A 17,935-nucleotide genomic window follows, 5' to 3' on the forward strand; every position below is an offset into this window, starting at 1 on the left:
TTGGCTTCCCTAACTGGTTTGGCTCAGTGGACAGAGCGTCGGCCTGCGGACTGAAAGGTCCCAGGTTCCATTCCGGTCAAGGGCATGTACCTTGGTTGCAGGCAAATCCCCAGTTGGGGGTGTGCGGAAGGCAGCTGATCGATGTTTCTCTCTCATCGATGTTTCTAACTCTCTAGCCCTCTCCCTTCCTCTCTGTAAAAAATCAATAAAATATATTTAAAAAAGAAAAAAAAGAAATGACATTTGGGGTGCCACTCAGAACTTCCAAAGGCCACAGGGATGGGGCTGCCTGTGCTGGCCCAGGGTGCCAGGTGTGAACTGTTTTTTATTTTGTTGTTGTTTGTTTGTTTTTATCAAGGTGAGGTGTAATTTACATAGCATGTAATTCGCCTGTTGCAGGATTACAATTAGATGATTTTTAGTGAATTTGCCGAGTCCATGCGGAGCACAGCTGAAGGCGGCGATGTGTCAGGGGCAAAGTCACAGAGCCCCTGATCCTCACTTTCCACATCTGTGAAATGGGGCAGAGCAAGGCTGGTCTTCACTTTACAGGCTTGTGTTAAGGGTTGAGTCCTGGTTCACAGTAAGAATTAAGTAACATTATTGTTGTTGTTGTTGTTAACGTTACTATTATTATTATTTCACTGGTAGGTCTTGGGTATGGGCTGCAGGAGGGGGATCCTTAGCAGGAGGAGCAAGGAGAGAATGATTGCCCCACCCCTGCCACAGGGGCCCCAGGCAGGAATCTGACTGCCCAGGGCTCAGCTAGGGGAATGCAAACCAGATGGGCCTGGGAGTAGCAACCAGCCATCCCTCTCCAGGCTCCTGTTTGGGTGACCTGCTGGGCCCCAGGTGGAGGTCTGGCCCAGCAGCCTCTGTGGTGGGGCAGGAAAGCCCAGCTCAGAACAAATACCCCCTCCTTGCAGGGTCTGGAGAACTTGACCTCTCACTTCCATCTTCCCCAGCTCCCTCTTCACCAGTTTCTCCATAACCCTTTTCTGGGCTCTGAGCCACAGTTTGTCCATCTGCAGAGTGGACATAAACAGAGCCTCTGTCTCATAGGGCAGCTGTGAGTATAAATGTTGCTACTGGGGCTTTGGGAGCTGGGGACGAATTGGCCCAGGACCCACCAGGGAAGGTCATTTTTGGTCTGTCCTACAAAGAGGAAGTGGGTTCCACCAAAGGGAGAACTCACCAAACCCTGTGGCCAGAGAGGAGGAAGACAGGAGTTCCAGCCTGTTCACCGCATCTGCGAGGCCTCGGGGAGGGTGTGGGGGTCTTTGCCCTCTGCTGGCCTGAGGGTATCAAGTTTGGACATTGGGGCTGAGTGCTCAGGGGGCCCTCCAGTCTGCACCCTCCACAGCTCCTCAAGTTGTGCTCACAATGACCAACCCCCAAATTCCCCTGGGAGCCCCTCTATGCGCTACTGGGAGCCCCTCTATGTGCGACTGGGAGCCATGAGTTATCTCTTCATTTGGCCCAGGAAGTGACTCACTCCTGCCCTGCCTCCCTGGCCCCCATCCCTCCACCTGCTGCCCCCTATCTGGCCTCCCTGGATTATCTGGGTCTGGCTGCCACCACAGCATCTCTAGATCTGCAGGGACTGGATGGATGCCTCAAGCCCTCTCCATACCCCACCTGCTGCCCAGGTGCCCACACTCACTCCTGCTATCCCTCCCTCCCGCCCTTTCCCTTCTCTGTTTCTCTATCTGGCTCTCCATCTCTCTATCTCTCCATGTATCTCTGGCATCTGTGTCTCTCTCTTTCTAGGAGTTCCTATTTCTCTATCCATCTCTCTAGATCACTGTCTTCTTAACTCTGCCTCTCTGTTTCTCTCCAGTCTCTCTGTCTCTATGTCTCTCTATGTCTTCTGTCTCTCTCTCATCCATTCATTTTCCCTCATCTCTGTCTCCCTCTTTCTCCTCCAAGTCTCTAGTGCCTTCTCTATCTTTCTGTCTCTCTCTCTGTTTCTCTGTCTCCTCTTTATTTTCTCTCCATCTCTGTGTCCTTGTCTGTCCCTCTGATGAACAGGTCCTCATCTATAGACCCCCTGCTGACTTAAGGAGAATCCCCAGGACATGCCCTGGGATGGGGTACCCTAAGCAGCAGAAAGAGCAGGATTGGGGGTCCCCTTGCAGCACCACCCCTAACATGAGCCCCCAGCATCTTCCTGTGTGCAGGGAGCCAGGGGGTGAAATGTCACCACCGGGTCCCAAGCTGGTCGTTGTGGTGGACAGATGTGGGTGCAGTGTGCTTGCACTTGTGTCGCTGAGGAAGGGTGTGGGCTGGAGCACCTTAGATTTGGGAGTTCTAAGAGGACACCTGGCCCAACCCCTTCATTTTCACATAAAGAAATGACGGCAGTAAGCACTCTGACACACCAGGCAGTACTTGTCTGCTTAACCCTCACACTCTAGGAAATGGGTCTCCTCTTCATCCCCATTCTACAGAAGGGGAAACTGAGAAACTGAGGCACCTGACCAAGGTCTGGGAATAGAACCAAGGCAAATTGGCTCCAGTATGTTTCCTGAATTGCTTCCCACAGGTCAGCAGAAGCCAAGAAACCTGCTAGGCTTAGGCCCCTCCCCATCCTTCAGTTCCTGAAAGCCACCGTCAGGCGATGGGTGCAGACCCTCTGGCCATGGGCATTGGAGGCCAGGGAGGTGCCACCTGCCCACTCTCTCCTTGTGTAATAGACAGAGCCTGAGCCTGGGAGGGGTGAGCGGCCCCATCCCTCAGATGTGTCACCCTCAGGGCACCATTCTCCGTTCTGTGTCCTCCTGACCCTCCATCTCTCTGTTCCAGTGCTGTGTGTCTTGCTGATTCTGTTGGAAGATGGACCCCAGAACACCAGGGGTGAGTCTGCTTGGAGTAACTCAGTCCATAGCCTGAGTCCCAACCCCCATCTGCACCTCTCAGCCCAGGCAGAGAAAGGCCTGTTGCAGGAGGAAGCTCAGGGTTGCCCTTCCCAACTACCCCACCCAGCCTCTGGCTCAGCTCTCATCTTCTTATCATGATCTCTGCCCCACAGCCTCTGCCTGTCCCCAGCAGTGCCCTCCAGACTCCTCATGTATCAATGGTACTGCCTGTCACTGTGATCCAGGATTCCAAACTCCATTTGGAAAGAACAAAGTCAACCAAGGGGAGACTTGTGAAGGTACAGAGGCTTGGGGTGGTGGAGGGCTACATGGAGACGGAATGATGGTTGGTGGCCTCAGCCTTTGTTCTCAGACCATCATGAAGGACAGAGAAAAGAGAAAGAAAAAGATATGAAGGTGGAAAATGAGAAGTGAATAAACATGGCTTCATACAGAGAGAGGAGCTGGGTTTCCAGGACCCTGGAACTGTTGTATCACTAATCAGCGAGCTGGACAAGACGCCTTAATGAGCCAATTAGTTAGGAGTCATCTTTATTGTGCGCAGGTTCAGAGCAGATTACCTCTGTCAAATTCTGAACACCCAAGAGAGGAAGCATTCTCTTTTTATATTTTCTCAGGTCCTTGTGTAAGTTATTTTTGCAGACAGCTTGTGACCTTGAGTATATCTCATATCTAGCAAACACCTGTCATATCTATACAGACACCTGTAATCCTGGGTACATATCTATACCATACCTGGCATCAGTATTAGCGTATCAGTCCTTTATGTTAGATTGCTAACTTATAAGGTTAGACTATTAAGTTTATCTTTTCTATTATTCAAACTAAATTAGTTATTTTTACAGAATAAGAGACCATCTAAAAATAACATAGTTGACTTACAGAGCAAGGGACTATCTAAAAATTGCAGAAAACTTCAAATAACAGTTTTTCCAAAGAAGGGATCATTGCTATGCTTCAGAACCTATGCCTCAGTTTACCCTTCCAGGACTGGGGAGGGGGATGCTGAGCTTCCACCCACCCACCACTTCAGCACCTCCTCCTGTATCCAAATCCAGGTGACAGACAGAAAGCTGAGCAGGGCAGAGCTGATTTAGTGGGTTTCAGGAATGGCTTGCTCCAGCCACATCAGGGCTGCCTGAGAGTCTGAATATTTCCTAAAAGACACTGATTGAGCATCAGGCTCCATGCTAGGTATGGAACCTGGCTCTCTGCCCTGAGGGCACACATGGCTTTGGCAGGTGACCCTTTACCCCATTTTATTCCAGACATTGACGAATGTAAACAACGGGTGAACGTGACCTGTGGAAAAGACGCACGCTGCCATAACACGAAGGGGAGCTACTACTGCACATGCAGACTAGGATACAGGCCTGGTTTGGGGGCAACAAAGTTTAATAATCCAAGTGAGAACACGTGTCAAGGTAAGAATGTCCTGCATCTTCCATCTCCCCGTCTATGAGGTTTGGAGTCACCAGAGCCATTCCTGCAGCATACAGGGTGCCAGGCCCTGGGTATAGGTGCAGCCCCAGGTCTGAGTGGGACAAGTGTGCCTGTGCCTATCCCACTAAAACAGAGAGGTGGGGTGGCCTTTGAGCCAGGACCCAGGTCCTGGTTTTGCACTTTGACAGCTGGTATGCAACACCAGCCAGGACACTTATTCAGAAACTAGAGGCCTAGTGCATGAATTTGTGCACCAGTGGGGTAGCTCGGCCTAGCCTTAGGATCGTGCCAAAACCAGCTCTCCAATATCCCTGAGGGGTCCCGGATTATGAGAAAGTGCAGGCCAGACCGAGGGACTCCACCAGTCCACTATCGGGGTCGGGGAGGACACAGAAGGTTGGCCAGCTGGGAAGGGAACAAAGGAGGGCTGTGTAAATCAAGCATGTCAAACTCAAAGGCTAAGAGGGGCAAAATAAACGAGACAATGCAGCTTGCAGGCCACAAATTTGACAAGATTGGTGTTAATTTACCAAAGTTTTTTTATCCACTCATCTGTTGATGGGCACTTAAGCTGTTTTCACATCTTAATTATTGTCAATTGCACTGCTATGAACATAGGAGTGCATATATTCTTTCTGATGTGTGTTTTGATTTTCTTAGGATATTTTCCTAGAAGTGGGATCACTGGGTCAAATGGGAGTTCCATTTTTAATTTTTTGAGGAAGCTCCATGCTGTTTTCCACAATGGCTGCAGCAGTCTGCATTCCCCTGAGCAGTATACTAAGGTTTCCTTTTTTCCTCATCCTCACCAACACTTGGACATTTGTTGATTTGTTGATAATAGCCATTCTGCCAGGTGTGAGGTGATATCTCGTTGTCATTTTGATTAGCATCTCTCTGATGATTAGTGATTTTAAGCATTTTTTCATATGTTCTTTGGATTTCTGTATGTCCACTTCGGAGAAGTATTAATTTAGGTCCTTTGGCCAATTTAATTGAATTGTTTATCTCCCTTTTGTTAAGTTGTATGAGTTCTCTATATATTTTGGATATTAACATCTTATCAGATGTGTCATTGGCAAATGTGTTCTCCCATGCAGTGGGTTCTCTTGTTGTTTTGTTGATGGTTTCTTTTGCTCTGCAGAAGCTTTGCATTTTGATATAGTCCCATTTGTTTATTTTCTCCTTAGTCTCCATTGTCCTAGGAGATATCTTGGCAAACATATTGCTACAAGAGATATCTGAGATTTTGGCGCCTATAGTTTCTTCTAGGATTTTTATGGTTTCACATCTTGCATTTAAGTATTTTATCCATTTTGAGTTTATTCTTGTGTATGGTATAAGTTGGTGGTCTAGTTTCCTTTATTGCAAGTAGCTATTCAGTTTTCCCAACACTATTTTTTTTATTTGATTTGATATATTTTTATTGATTTCAGAGAGGAAGGAAGAGGTAGAGAGAGAAAGAGACATCCATGATGAGAGAGAATCATAGATTGGCTGCTTCCTTCAAGTCCCCCACTGGGGATTGAGCCCACAACCCAGGCATGTGCCCTCGATCAGAATCGAACCTGGGACTTTTCAGTTTGCAGGCCAATGCTCTATCCACTGAGCCAAACTGGTTAGGGCCCAACACTATTTATGAAAGAGACAGACTTTCCTCCATTGTATTTTCTTACCTCCTCTGTCAAATATTAATTGAGCATAATGGCTTGCGTTGACTTCTGGGTTCTCTGTTCTGTTCCATTGATCTATATGCCTGTTCTTGTGCCAGGAACAGGCTGTTTTGAGAACAGTGGCTTTGTAGTATAACCTGATATCTGGTCTTGTGATCCCTCCAACGTTGCTCTTCTTTCTCAATATTGCTGCAGCTATATGGGGTATTTTTTGGTTTCATATAAATTTTTGGAGTGTTTGTCCTAGGTCTGTGAAATATGCTGTTGGTATTTTAATACACATTGCATTAAATATATAGACTGCCTTGGTTAGCATGGACATTTTTATGATGATTATTCTACCAATCCATGAGCATGGTATATTCTTCCAGTTGTTTATATCTTTCCCTAGCTCTTTTCTCAACATCCTGTACTTTTCTGAGTACAGGTCTTTTACCTCCTTGGTTAAGTTTATTTCTAAGTATTTTAATGCTTTTTTTGCAGTGGTAAATTGGTTTATTTTTTTAGTTTCTCTTTATGAGAGTTCATTGTTGGTGACTAAAAATGCCATGGATTTTTGGGTGTTAATTTAGTATCCTGCTACTTTTCCGAATTCATTTATTAAATCCAGTAGTATTTTGGTGGAGGCTTTAGGGTTTTCTATGTACAGTATCATGTCATTTGTGAATAATCAGAGTTTTACTACCTCCTTTCCAATTTGGATGCCTTTTATTTCTTCTTCTTGTCTAATCACTATGGCTAGGACTTCCACTATTATGTTGATCAACAGTGGTGAAAGCAGATATCCCTGTCTTTTCCTATTCTTAGGGGAAATGTTTTTAGTTTTTGCCCATTGAATATGATATTGGCTGTAAGTTTGTCAGACATGGGTTTTATTATCTTGAGTTATGATACCCCATTCCCATATTGCTGAAAGTTTTTATCAAAAAAGTGTGTTGTATTTTGTCAAATGCTTTTTCTGCACCAATTGATATGATCATGTGATTTTTGTCTTACAATCTGTTTATGTGCTGTATCACACTTATATATTTGTGAATATTGTACCAGCCTTGCATTACTGAAATAAATCTCACTGGGTCATTGTGCATGATCTTTTCAATGTACTGCTGGATCTGATTTCCAAAAATTTTGTTGAGGATTTTAGCCTCTATGTTCATCAGTGATATTGGCCTGTAATTCTCTTTCTTTGTAGTGTCTTTATCTGGTTTTGGTATTAGGATAATGCTAGCCGCATAGAAAGAACTTGGAAGTGTTTCTTCCTCTTGGATTGTTTGAAATAATTTGAGGAGGATAGAGGTTATTTTTGTTTTGATAAATAACCAAATAAATATTTGGTAAAACTCCCCTATGAAACTGTCTGGACTGGTGCTTTTGTTTGCTGGAATTTTGTTGTTTTCTGATTCTTTCTGATTGAGTTTTGGAAGGTTGTATTTTTCTAGGAATATGTCCATTTCTTCTAGGTTGTCCAGTTTGTTGGAATAAAGTTGTTCATAGTATTTCTTTTTATGATCCTTTGTATTTCTGTGGGGTCAGTTGTTACTTCACCTCTTTTCTTTCTGATTTTCAGTCCTCTTTGTTTCCTAGTGAGTGTGGCTAGAAGTTCATTAATCTTGTTTATTCTTTCAAAAAACCACCTCTTGGTTTTATTGATCTTTTGTATTGTTTGTTTGTTTGTTTTGGTTTTTGTGGTTTGTTTGTTTTTGGACTCTGTGTCATATATTTCCTACTTTCTACTTACTCTCAACTTTTCTTGATGTTCTCTTTCTAATTCTTTAAGTTGTAGTGTTAGATAACTTATGAGCTTTTCTTGTTTTTTGAGATAGGCCTATAGTGCTATGAATTTTCCACTGGGACTGCTTTCACTGTGCCCCATAGATTTTGGATTTTTGTGTGTTCATTTTCATTTGTTTCCAGGATGTTTTTTATTTCTTCTTTGGTAACCCACGCATCCTATCTAATAAAAGAGAAAAATGGTAATTGGCGTACGACGATACCCTTTTCATTGGCTAATCAGGGCTATATGCAAATTAACTGCCAACTAAAATTGGCAGTTAACTGCCAACTAAGATTGGCAGTTAACTGCCAACAAGATGGCGGTTAATTTGCATATGTAGGCACAATGCAGGGAGGCGAAAGGGAAAGCAGGAAGAAGCCCCCTGCCACTGACAGTGATCGGAAACGCAGGGGGGAGCTAAGAGCTGGGGGGCAGGGCAAAGGCGGCCCTGGGGCCGCCTTTGCCCTGCCCCCCAGCCATGATCAGAGAATCAGGTGCCTTTGCCGCCCTGGCCAGTGATAGCAGGAAGTAGGGGTAGAGCCAGAGATGGGAGCTGGGCATGGTTGAAGCTGGCAGTCCCAGGAGCTAGGGGTCCCTTTCCTGGGCCTAAAGAGTAGCCCACGATTGCGGGGCCGCTGCAGCTGCGGGTCCCCGCTGCCCGGGCCGGACACCTAGGCCAGAGGTGTTAGGCCTGGGCAGGGGCAGAGCCTGCAACCGCGGGGAGCTGGGGGTCCCCTGCCCAGGCCTGACACCTCTGCCGGAGGCCTCAGGCCTGGTCAAGGGGCCGATCCGGTGATTGGTGATTGGAGGGTGATGAGGGTCAACTCCTCTGGCTGAGGCATCAGGCCTGGGCAGGGGGCTGAGCCGGGGATTGGGGGGATATGATGGTCCCCTTGCCCAGGCCTGAAGCCTGGGTCAGAGGCGTCAGGCTTGGGCGGGGGGTGGAGCAAGCGATCAGAGGGAGATGGGGGTCCCCTGCCCAGGCATGATTCCAGGGCCAGAGGCCTCAGGCCTGGGCGGGGGCCAGAGCCAGTGATCGGGGGGAGATGGGGGTCCCCTGTCCAAGCCTGACACCTCTGGCGGAGGCATCAGGCCTGGGCAAGGGGCCGATCAGGCGATTGGAGGGTGATGGGGGTCTACGCCTCTGGCCGAGGCATCAGGCCTGGGCAAGGGGCAGAGCCAGCAATCGGAGGGTGATGGGGGTCCCCTGCCCAGGCCTGACACCTGGGCCAGAGGCATCAGGCCTGGGCTGGGGGCAGAACCAGTGATGGGGGGAAATGAGGGTCCCCTGCCCAGGCCTGACGCCTCTGTCTGAGGCGTCAGGCCTGGGCAAGGGGCAGATCCTGCGATTGGAGGGTGATGGGGGTCAACGCCTGAGGGCTCCCAGTATGTGAGAGGGGGCAGGCTGGGCTGAGGGACACTCCCCAACACACACACCCAGTGCACGAATTTCATGCACCGGGCCCCTAGTTGTTTAATAACATGCTATGTAGCCCGCATATGTTTTATTGTTTTTGGGTGCTTTTATTAGAAATTAGATTTCTAATTTCATGTCATTGTGGTCTGAGAAGATACTTGATATGATTTCAATCTTCTTGAATTTGTAGAGACTTAGCATGTGTCCTAACATGTGGTCTGTCTTTGAAAATGCCCCTTGTGCACTTGGGAAGAAAGTATATGCTGTAGCTTTGAGGTGGAATATTCTGAAGATGTCAATTAGTTTCATCTGCTTGAGTGTGTATCTTAGGATTGCTGTTTCATTGTTGATTTTTTTGTCTAGAAGATTTATCAAGTTTTGTCAGTTGGATATTAAAGTTCCCTATTATGGTTGTATTGCTGTGATATCTCCCTTGGTATTCTCCAGAAGTACTTTTTATATGTTTGGATGCTCATGTTTGGGTATATATATCTTTACCAGAATTATATCCTGTTGTTGTATTGATCCTTTTAGTATTATGAGGTGGCTTTCCTTATCTCCTTCACTTTGAGGTCTCTTTTGTCAGATATAAGTATAGCTACCACTGAGTTTTTAAAATTTCCATTTGCCTGAAAAATACTTTTCCATCCCTTCATTTTCAGATTTCATGAGTCCTTTGTTCTGAGGTGGATCTCTTATAAACAGCGTATATATGGGTCATGTTTTCTTATCCATTCAGCTACCCTTTGCCTTCTGATTGGAACATTTAATCCATTTACAGTTAAGGTTATTATTGATAGGTACTCGTTTTTTGCCAATTTTATTCTTTATGCCTGTGTTCCTCCCTCCCTTTCTATTTCTTCTTTTTACAACAGTCCCTTTAGCATTTCTTCCATTGCTGGTTTGGTGGAAATAAACTCCTTCAGCCTTTATTTTCTGAAAGTTCCTGACTTCACCTTCAATTTTGAATGATAGCCTTGCTGGATAGAGTATTCTTGGATTCAGTACCTTGATTTTCATCACTTTGTATATACTTCATGCCATTACCTTCTGGCCTGATGTGTTTCTTTTGAGAAATACATTGATAGTCTAATGGGAGATCCCTTGTAGGTAACTTTCTGTCTCTCTCTTGCAGTCTTTAAGATTCTTTTTCTGTCTTTTATATTTGCCCATTTAATTATGGTGTATCTTGGTGTGGGTCCTTTTGGGTCCATCTTGATAGGGACTCTCTGTGCTTCATGGACTTGTGTGACGTTTTTCTTCCCCAAGTAAGAGATCATTTCTGTCATTATTTCTTTGAACAGTTTTAATATTCTATGCTCAGCTTTCTCTCCTTCTGTCACACCTATTATGCAGATATTGTTTTGTTTCATGTTGTCCCTAAGCTGGCCTAAAGTTTTCTGCTTTTTAGTGTTTGTTTTTTTCTAGTTGTTGGTCTGTTTGGGTATTTTTTTCTACCTTGTCTTTTACCTCACTGATTCCATCCACAGCTTCTTCTAGTTTACTGTTGAAACCATCCAGGGTGTTCTTTATTGTAGACATGTCATTCTTCATTTCCTCTTGATTCTTATTCAAGTTTATGTACTTCTCATTCAGCTCATTATATTTCTCATTGAGTTTCTGTAATTCTCATTCAGATGTTTGAGCATCCTTATAACCATTACTTTGAATTCTTTATCTGAAAAATTGCTTTCCTCCATTTCATTTAGTTCCTTTTCTGGTGATTCCTCCTTTTATTTCATTTGTGGATTTTTTCCTTGTCTCCCCAGGTTTGCTGTTCCTTTATTTGTTTCTATGTATTAAGTCAAATTGCTATACCACCTAGATTATTTGGGTTGGTCTTATGTAATAGGTGTTTTATGGGACCCAGTAGTGCAGTTTCTCAGATCTCCTGGGCTGGGTGTTCTAGGAAGACACCCTACTTTAGTCATTTGGATTCTCCTGTTTTTGTTGGGTCTTGAGTGTTATTGTCCCATTTGTGGATGGAGTCTCGTTTCAGGGTGTCTGATTATGTGACTCACCTCTGACCCTGTTGTGCCAGCTTTTGAGGAGTTGCTGATTGAACAGCGCAGAATACAAAAAAACAAAAAATAAAAATGAAGAAACAGAACAAGAATGTACACAAGACCCTCATAGCCAAGACAAAAGTGACCACCAGAGAAAAGAGAATTAGGAAAGAGAAAACAGAGCAAGAATGATAGAAAGAAAAGGAAAGAAAAAATATGGAAAGAAAACACAACACAAAAAACAAATAAACAAAAAGCACAAACCAAAAACACCAAATAATAGGGGGAAGAACCGGTAAATACAGAACTTAAATAAAGAAAATAAGAACAAAGAATTAGAGGAATAGGATAAGGAACATGGTTTAGAATTAATGAGGGTGAAAAGAAATGAGAAGATAAGAAAAAAATTGAAAAGAAGAAGAGAGCAGATAGACCTAAATTAAGGAAATGAAATAAGAAAATAGGAGAAAGAGAGGAGAGAATAAAATTGAGTAGTCCAAAAAAACGAGAAAAGAATATTGAATAGGAACAGGGAAGAGGAAAATTATATATATGAACAAAAGAACAGAGACTAGAGTAATTACAAATCAGATGTGGATGAAAGCACCTCTGGGCAGAACTCCTGCCACAAACCCACCCAATGTCACAACACCAAGGGCAGCTATGAGTGCCGCTGCAAGCCTGGCTGGAAGCCTATTCCTAGGTCCCCCAATGGCCCAAACAACATCGTTTGTGAAGGTTTGGAGTTCAGATTCTATAAGTATACATCTTCTTTACTTGGCTGAGCCATCTGAAAGGAAGCTACCTTAAGGGTTTTGGCAGAGAATGGGGCAGCATTATCAGCAATAGTGCATGCCCAGTGCAGGCAGTGAGGAGAGGGTGAACTGAGCCAGGCAGGGCTGAGTTTCAGATTCTGTTCTAATAAGGGCAGAAGCACAGCTCTGGGCGCAGCGATGCCACAGCCCACAGTCTCAACGCATGGGAGCTGTCAGTGTGGCAGCCACCCTGGTTAGAAGTCCATCGCAGGTCCTCCCCTAGTCCATCGTGACCTACAGTGTGGGACATATCTTTGTGATGACACTTGCACACACTGTCCTTTCCTCGTCCACCTTGCAGGGGCCCTCAGAGCTTAATGTGCTTTTAAGGTAGAAAATGTCACCACAAATTTGTATATGTTGGGCTAGGTGGCTTTTAGGCAGGGTTTTGTGGGGTCTCCAGAGTGTAATTTAAGAGAAAGGGGAGGAGCTTTGGGGTAACAGAGTGGAGGGAGGCCTGACACTATCTCTGCTTTGTCCTCAGAGGTGGATGAATGTACCTCAGGACAAAACTCCTGCCACAAATCCACCCGATGCCACAACACCGAGGGCAGCTATGAGTGCCGCTGCCGCCCTGGATGGAAGCTGATGCCTGGGTCCCGAAACGGCCCACACAACACCGTCTGTGAAGGTTCGGAGTTCAGATCCCATAAATGGACCACATCTTCTTTATGTTGCTGAGCCATCTGAAAGGAAGCTGCCCTAATGGGCTTTGGTCGAGACGGGAGGCACCGTCAGCAATGGTGTGTGCCCAGTGCAGCAGTGAGGAGAGCGCACCTGGGCCAGGCGGGGCTGAGCTTCAGATTCTGTTCTAATAAGGGCAGGAGTGCAGCTCTGGGCCCAGCGGTGCCACAGCCCACAGCCCGCAGCCGCAGCACATGGGGAGCTATCAGTGTGGCAGCCTCCCTGATTGGAAGTCTATCACAGGTCCTCCCCCAGTCCATCCTGCCCCACAGTTAGGGGACACAGCTTTGGAATGACAATGGCACACACACACATAGCCCTGCCCTGTCCACCTTGCAGGGGTCCTATGAGCTTAATGTCCTTTTAAGGTTGGAAAATGTCACCACAACTTTGACTATGTCGGGCTAGGTGGCTATCAGGCAAGGTTTAGTGGACTGTCCAAAGTGTACTCTAAGAGAAGGGGCAGGAGGGCTTATGTGCAGGGAATGCAGGGAGGGCCTGACACTCTCTCTGGTTTGTCCTCAGATGTGGATGAATGTACCTCAGGACAAAACTCCTGCCACAAATCCGCCCAATGCCACAACACCGAGGGCAGCTACGTGTGCCGCTGCCGCCCTGGCTGGAAGCCGGTTCCTGGGTCCCCCAATGGCCCAAACAACACCATCTGTGAAGGTTCGGAGTTCAGATCCCATAAATGTACCACATCTTCTTTACTTTGCTGAGCCATCCGAAAGGCAGCTGCCATAACGGGCTTTGGTAGAGAGGGGGCAGCACTTCCAGCAACGGTGTGTGCCCAGTGCAGGCAGTGAGAATAGGGGGACCTGGCCAGGCAGGGCTGAGCTCTGATTCTGCTCTAATAAGGGCAGAAATACAGCTCTGGACACAGTGCTGCCAGAGCCCACAGCCCACAGCCTCAGTGCATGGGAGCTATCAGTGTGGCAGCCATCAGAGGTTAGAAGGCCACTACAGGACCTCCCACAATCCATTCTGCCCCACAGAGTGGGTCACATCTTTGGGATGAAACTTGCACACACACAGTCCTGCCTCATCCATCATGCAGGGGCGCTTTGAGCTTAATGTGCTTTTACGGTGGAAAACGTCATCACAAATTAGTATGTGTCGGGCTAGGTGGCTTTTAGGCAGGGTTTAGTGGGGTGTCCGGAGTGTAATTCCAGAGAACTGGCAGGAGCTATGCATGCAGGGAATGCAGGTGGGCCTGACACTCTCTCCGGTTTGTCCTCAGATGTGAATGAATGTACCTCGGGGCAACACTCCTGCCGCCAATTAGCCATATGCCACAACACCGAGGGCAGCCATGAGTGCCACTGCCCCCCTGGCTGGAATCCGACTCCTAAATCCTCCCACGGCAAACAATACATCGTCTGTGAAGGTTCGGAGTTCAGATCCCATAAATGAAACACATCTTCTTTACTTGGCTGAGTCTTCTTAAAGGCAGCTGCCATAAGGAGCTCTGGCAGGAAGGGGCAGCACCATCAGCAATGGGGTGTGCCCAGTGCAGGCAGTGAGGAGAGGGCACCTGGGCCGAGCAGGGCTGAGCTTCGGATTCTGTTCCAATAAGGGCATGAGTGTCACTCTGGGCACAACGGTGCCACAGCCCACAGCCTCAGCACATTGCAGCTATCAGTGTGTCAGCCTCCCTGGTTAGAAGAACATCACAGGTTCTCCCACAGTCCACCCTGCCCCACAGGTTGGGGTCCAGCTTTGGGATGACACTGGCACACACACACACACACACACACACACACACAACACAGTCCTGCCCTCTCCACCTTGCAGGGGTGCTGTGAGCTTATGGTGCTTCTACAGTGGAAAATGTCACAAGTTTGTATACTGTAGGACTAGGTGGCTGTTAAGCAGGTTGTACTGGGGGTGTCCTCGGTGTACTTTGAGAGAAGGGGCAGGAGGGTTGTGTGCAGAGAGTGGAGGGAGGGTCTGAAACTCTCTCTGATTTGTCCTCAGATGTGGATGAATGTACCTCCGGGCAAAACTCCTGCCACAAATCCACCCAATGCCACAACACGGAGGGCAGCTATGAGTGCCGCTGCCACCCTGGCTGGAAGCCGGTGCCTGGGTCCCCCAATGGTCCAAACAACACCATCTGTGAAGGTTCGGAGTTCAGATCCCATAAACGTACCTTGTCTTATTTATTTTCTCAGGCATCTTAAAGGAAGCTGCCAAAAGGCGCTTTGGCAGTGAAGGGGGCGCACTTTCAGCAATAGTTTGTGCCCAGCAGGCAGTGAGGAGAGGGGACCTGGGCTGAGCGGGCTGAGCTTCAGATTCTGTTCCAATAAGGGCAGGAGTGCAGCTCTGGATGAAGTGGTGCCAAGCCCACAGCCCACAGCCCACCACCTCAGCACGTGGGAGCTATTAGTGTGGCAGCCTCCCGGTTAGAAGTCCAAAACAGGTCCTCCCTCACTGCATCCTGCCCTACAGTAGGGGGAACCAGCTCTGGGATGACACTTACACACACACACACACACACACACACACACACACACACACAGTCCTGCCCTGTCCGCCTTACAGGGGCGCTCTGAGCTTATGGTGCTTTTACGGTGGAGAACGTCACCACAAGTTTGTATATGTTGGGCTAGGTGGGCTTTACACAAGGCTTAGTGGGGTGTCCAGAGTGTAATTTCAGAAAATGGGCAGGAGCTTTGCATGCACCGAGTTGAGATATCACCTGACGCTATCTCTGCTTTGTCCTCAGATGTGGATGAATGCACCTCCAGACAAATCTCCTGCCACAAATCCGCCCAATGCCACAACACCAAGGGCAGCTATGAGTGCCGCTGCCGCCCTGGCTGGAAGCCGATTCCTGGGTCCCCCAATGGCCCACACAACACCGTCTGTGAAGGTTCGGAGTTCAGATCCCATAAATGAACCACATCTTCTTTACTTGGCTGAGCCATCTGAAAGGCAGCTGCCATAGGACTTTGGCAGAGAAAGGGCAACACTTTCAGCAATGATGTGTGCCCGGTGCAGACAGTGAGGAGATGGTGGGCTGGGCTGGGCAGGGCTAAGCTTAGATTCTGTTCTAATAAGGGCAGGAGTGCAGCTCTGGGCACAGCGGTGCCACAGCCCACAGCCCGCAGCCGCAGCACATGGGGAGCTATCAGTGTGGCAGCCTCCCTGATTGGAAGTCTATCACAGGTCCTCCCCCAGTCCATCCTGCCCCACAGTTAGGGGACACAGCTTTGGAATGACAATGGCACACACACACATAGCCCTGCCCTGTCCACCTTGCAGGGGTCCTATGAGCTTAATGTCCTTTTAAGGTTGGAAAATGTCACCACAACTTTGACTATGTCGGGCTAGGTGGCTATCAGGCAAGGTTTAGTGGACTGTCCAAAGTGTACTCTAAGAGAAGGGGCAGGAGGGCTTATGTGCAGGGAATGCAGGGAGGGCCTGACACTCTCTCTGGTTTGTCCTCAGATGTGGATGAATGTACCTCAGGACAAAACTCCTGCCACAAATCCGCCCAATGCCACAACACCGAGGGCAGCTACGTGTGCCGCTGCCGCCCTGGCTGGAAGCCGGTTCCTGGGTCCCCCAATGGCCCAAACAACACCATCTGTGAAGGTTCGGAGTTCAGATCCCATAAATGTACCACATCTTCTTTACTTTGCTGAGCCATCCGAAAGGCAGCTGCCATAACGGGCTTTGGTAGAGAGGGGGCAGCACTTCCAGCAACGGTGTGTGCCCAGTGCAGGCAGTGAGAATAGGGGGACCTGGCCAGGCAGGGCTGAGCTCTGATTCTGCTCTAATAAGGGCAGAAATACAGCTCTGGACACAGTGCTGCCAGAGCCCACAGCCCACAGCCTCAGTGCATGGGAGCTATCAGTGTGGCAGCCATCAGAGGTTAGAAGGCCACTACAGGACCTCCCACAATCCATTCTGCCCCACAGAGTGGGTCACATCTTTGGGATGAAACTTGCACACACACAGTCCTGCCTCATCCATCATGCAGGGGCGCTTTGAGCTTAATGTGCTTTTACGGTGGAAAACGTCATCACAAATTAGTATATGTCGGGCTAGGTGGCTTTTAGGCAGGGTTTAGTGGGGTGTCCAGAGTGTAATTTGAGAGAACTGGCAGGAGCTATGCATGCAGGGAATGCAGGTGGGCCTGACACTCTCTCCGGTTTGTCCTCAGATGTGAATGAATGTACCTCGGGGCAACACTCCTGCCGCCAATTAGCCATATGCCACAACACCGAGGGCAGCCATGAGTGCCACTGTCCCCCTGGCTGGAATCCGACTCCTAAATCCTCCCACGGCAAACAATACATCGTCTGTGAAGGTTCGGAGTTCAGATCCCATAAATGAAACACATCTTCTTTACTTGGCTGAGTCTTCTTAAAGGCAGCTGCCATAAGGAGCTCTGGCAGGAAGGGGCAGCACCATCAGCAATGGGGTGTGCCCAGTGCAGGCAGTGAGGAGAGGGCACTTGGGCCTGCAGGGCTGAGCTTCGGATTCTGTTCTAATAAGGACATGAGTGTCACTCTGGGCACAACGGTGCCACAGCCCACAGCCTCAGCACGTTGCAGCTATCAGTGTGTCAGCCTCCCTGGTTAGAAGAACATCACAGGTTCTCCCACAGTCCACCCTGCCCCACAGGTTGGGGTCCAGCTTTGGGATGACACTGGCACACACACACACACACACACACACACACACACACAACACACAACACAGTCCTGCCCTGTCCACCTTGCAGGGGTGCTCTGAGCTTATGGTGCTTCTACAGTAGAAAATGTCACCACAAGTTTGTATACTGTAGGACTAGGTGGCTGTTAGCAGGTTGTACTGGGGGTGTCCTCGGTGTACTTTGAGAGAAGGGGCAGGAGGGATGTGTGCAGAGAGTGGAGGGAGGGTCTGAAACTCTCTCTGATTTGTCCTCAGATGTGGATGAATGCACCTCCGGGCAAAACTCCTGCCACAAATCCACCCAATGCCACAACACGGAGGGCAGCTATGAGTGCCGCTGCCACCCTGGCTGGAAGCCGGTGCCTGGGTCCCCCAATGGTCCAAACAACACCATCTGTGAAGGTTCGGAGTTCAGATCCCATAAACGTACCTAGTCTTATTTATTTTCTCAGGCATCTTAAAGGAAGCTGCCAAAAGGCGCTTTGGCAGTGAAGGGGGCGCACTTTCAGCAATAGTTTGTGCCCAGCAGGCAGTGAGGAGAGGGGACCTGGGCTGAGCGGGCTGAGCTTCAGATTC

General features: G+C 48.0%; 1 protein-coding gene across 1 annotated transcript in view; it reads left to right on the top strand.

Moving 5' to 3' along the window:
• Positions 1-2,620: 2,620 nt before the first annotated feature.
• Positions 2,621-17,935, top strand: part of LOC132234519 (adhesion G protein-coupled receptor E2-like) — a 51,944-nt gene continuing 36,629 nt past the window's right edge. The window contains exons 1-7 of the mRNA XM_059695471.1: positions 2,621-2,663; positions 2,806-2,856; positions 12,492-12,638; positions 13,217-13,363; positions 13,935-14,081; positions 14,672-14,818; positions 17,615-17,761. Coding sequence (XP_059551454.1) covers positions 2,621-2,663; positions 2,806-2,856; positions 12,492-12,638; positions 13,217-13,363; positions 13,935-14,081; positions 14,672-14,818; positions 17,615-17,761 — 829 coding nt within the window. The remainder of the gene's footprint in view (positions 2,664-2,805; positions 2,857-12,491; positions 12,639-13,216; positions 13,364-13,934; positions 14,082-14,671; positions 14,819-17,614; positions 17,762-17,935) is intronic.

Source organism: Myotis daubentonii, chromosome 5 (genome assembly GCF_963259705.1).
Source record: "Myotis daubentonii chromosome 5, mMyoDau2.1, whole genome shotgun sequence".
NCBI classification, from domain to species: domain Eukaryota; kingdom Metazoa; phylum Chordata; class Mammalia; order Chiroptera; family Vespertilionidae; genus Myotis; species Myotis daubentonii.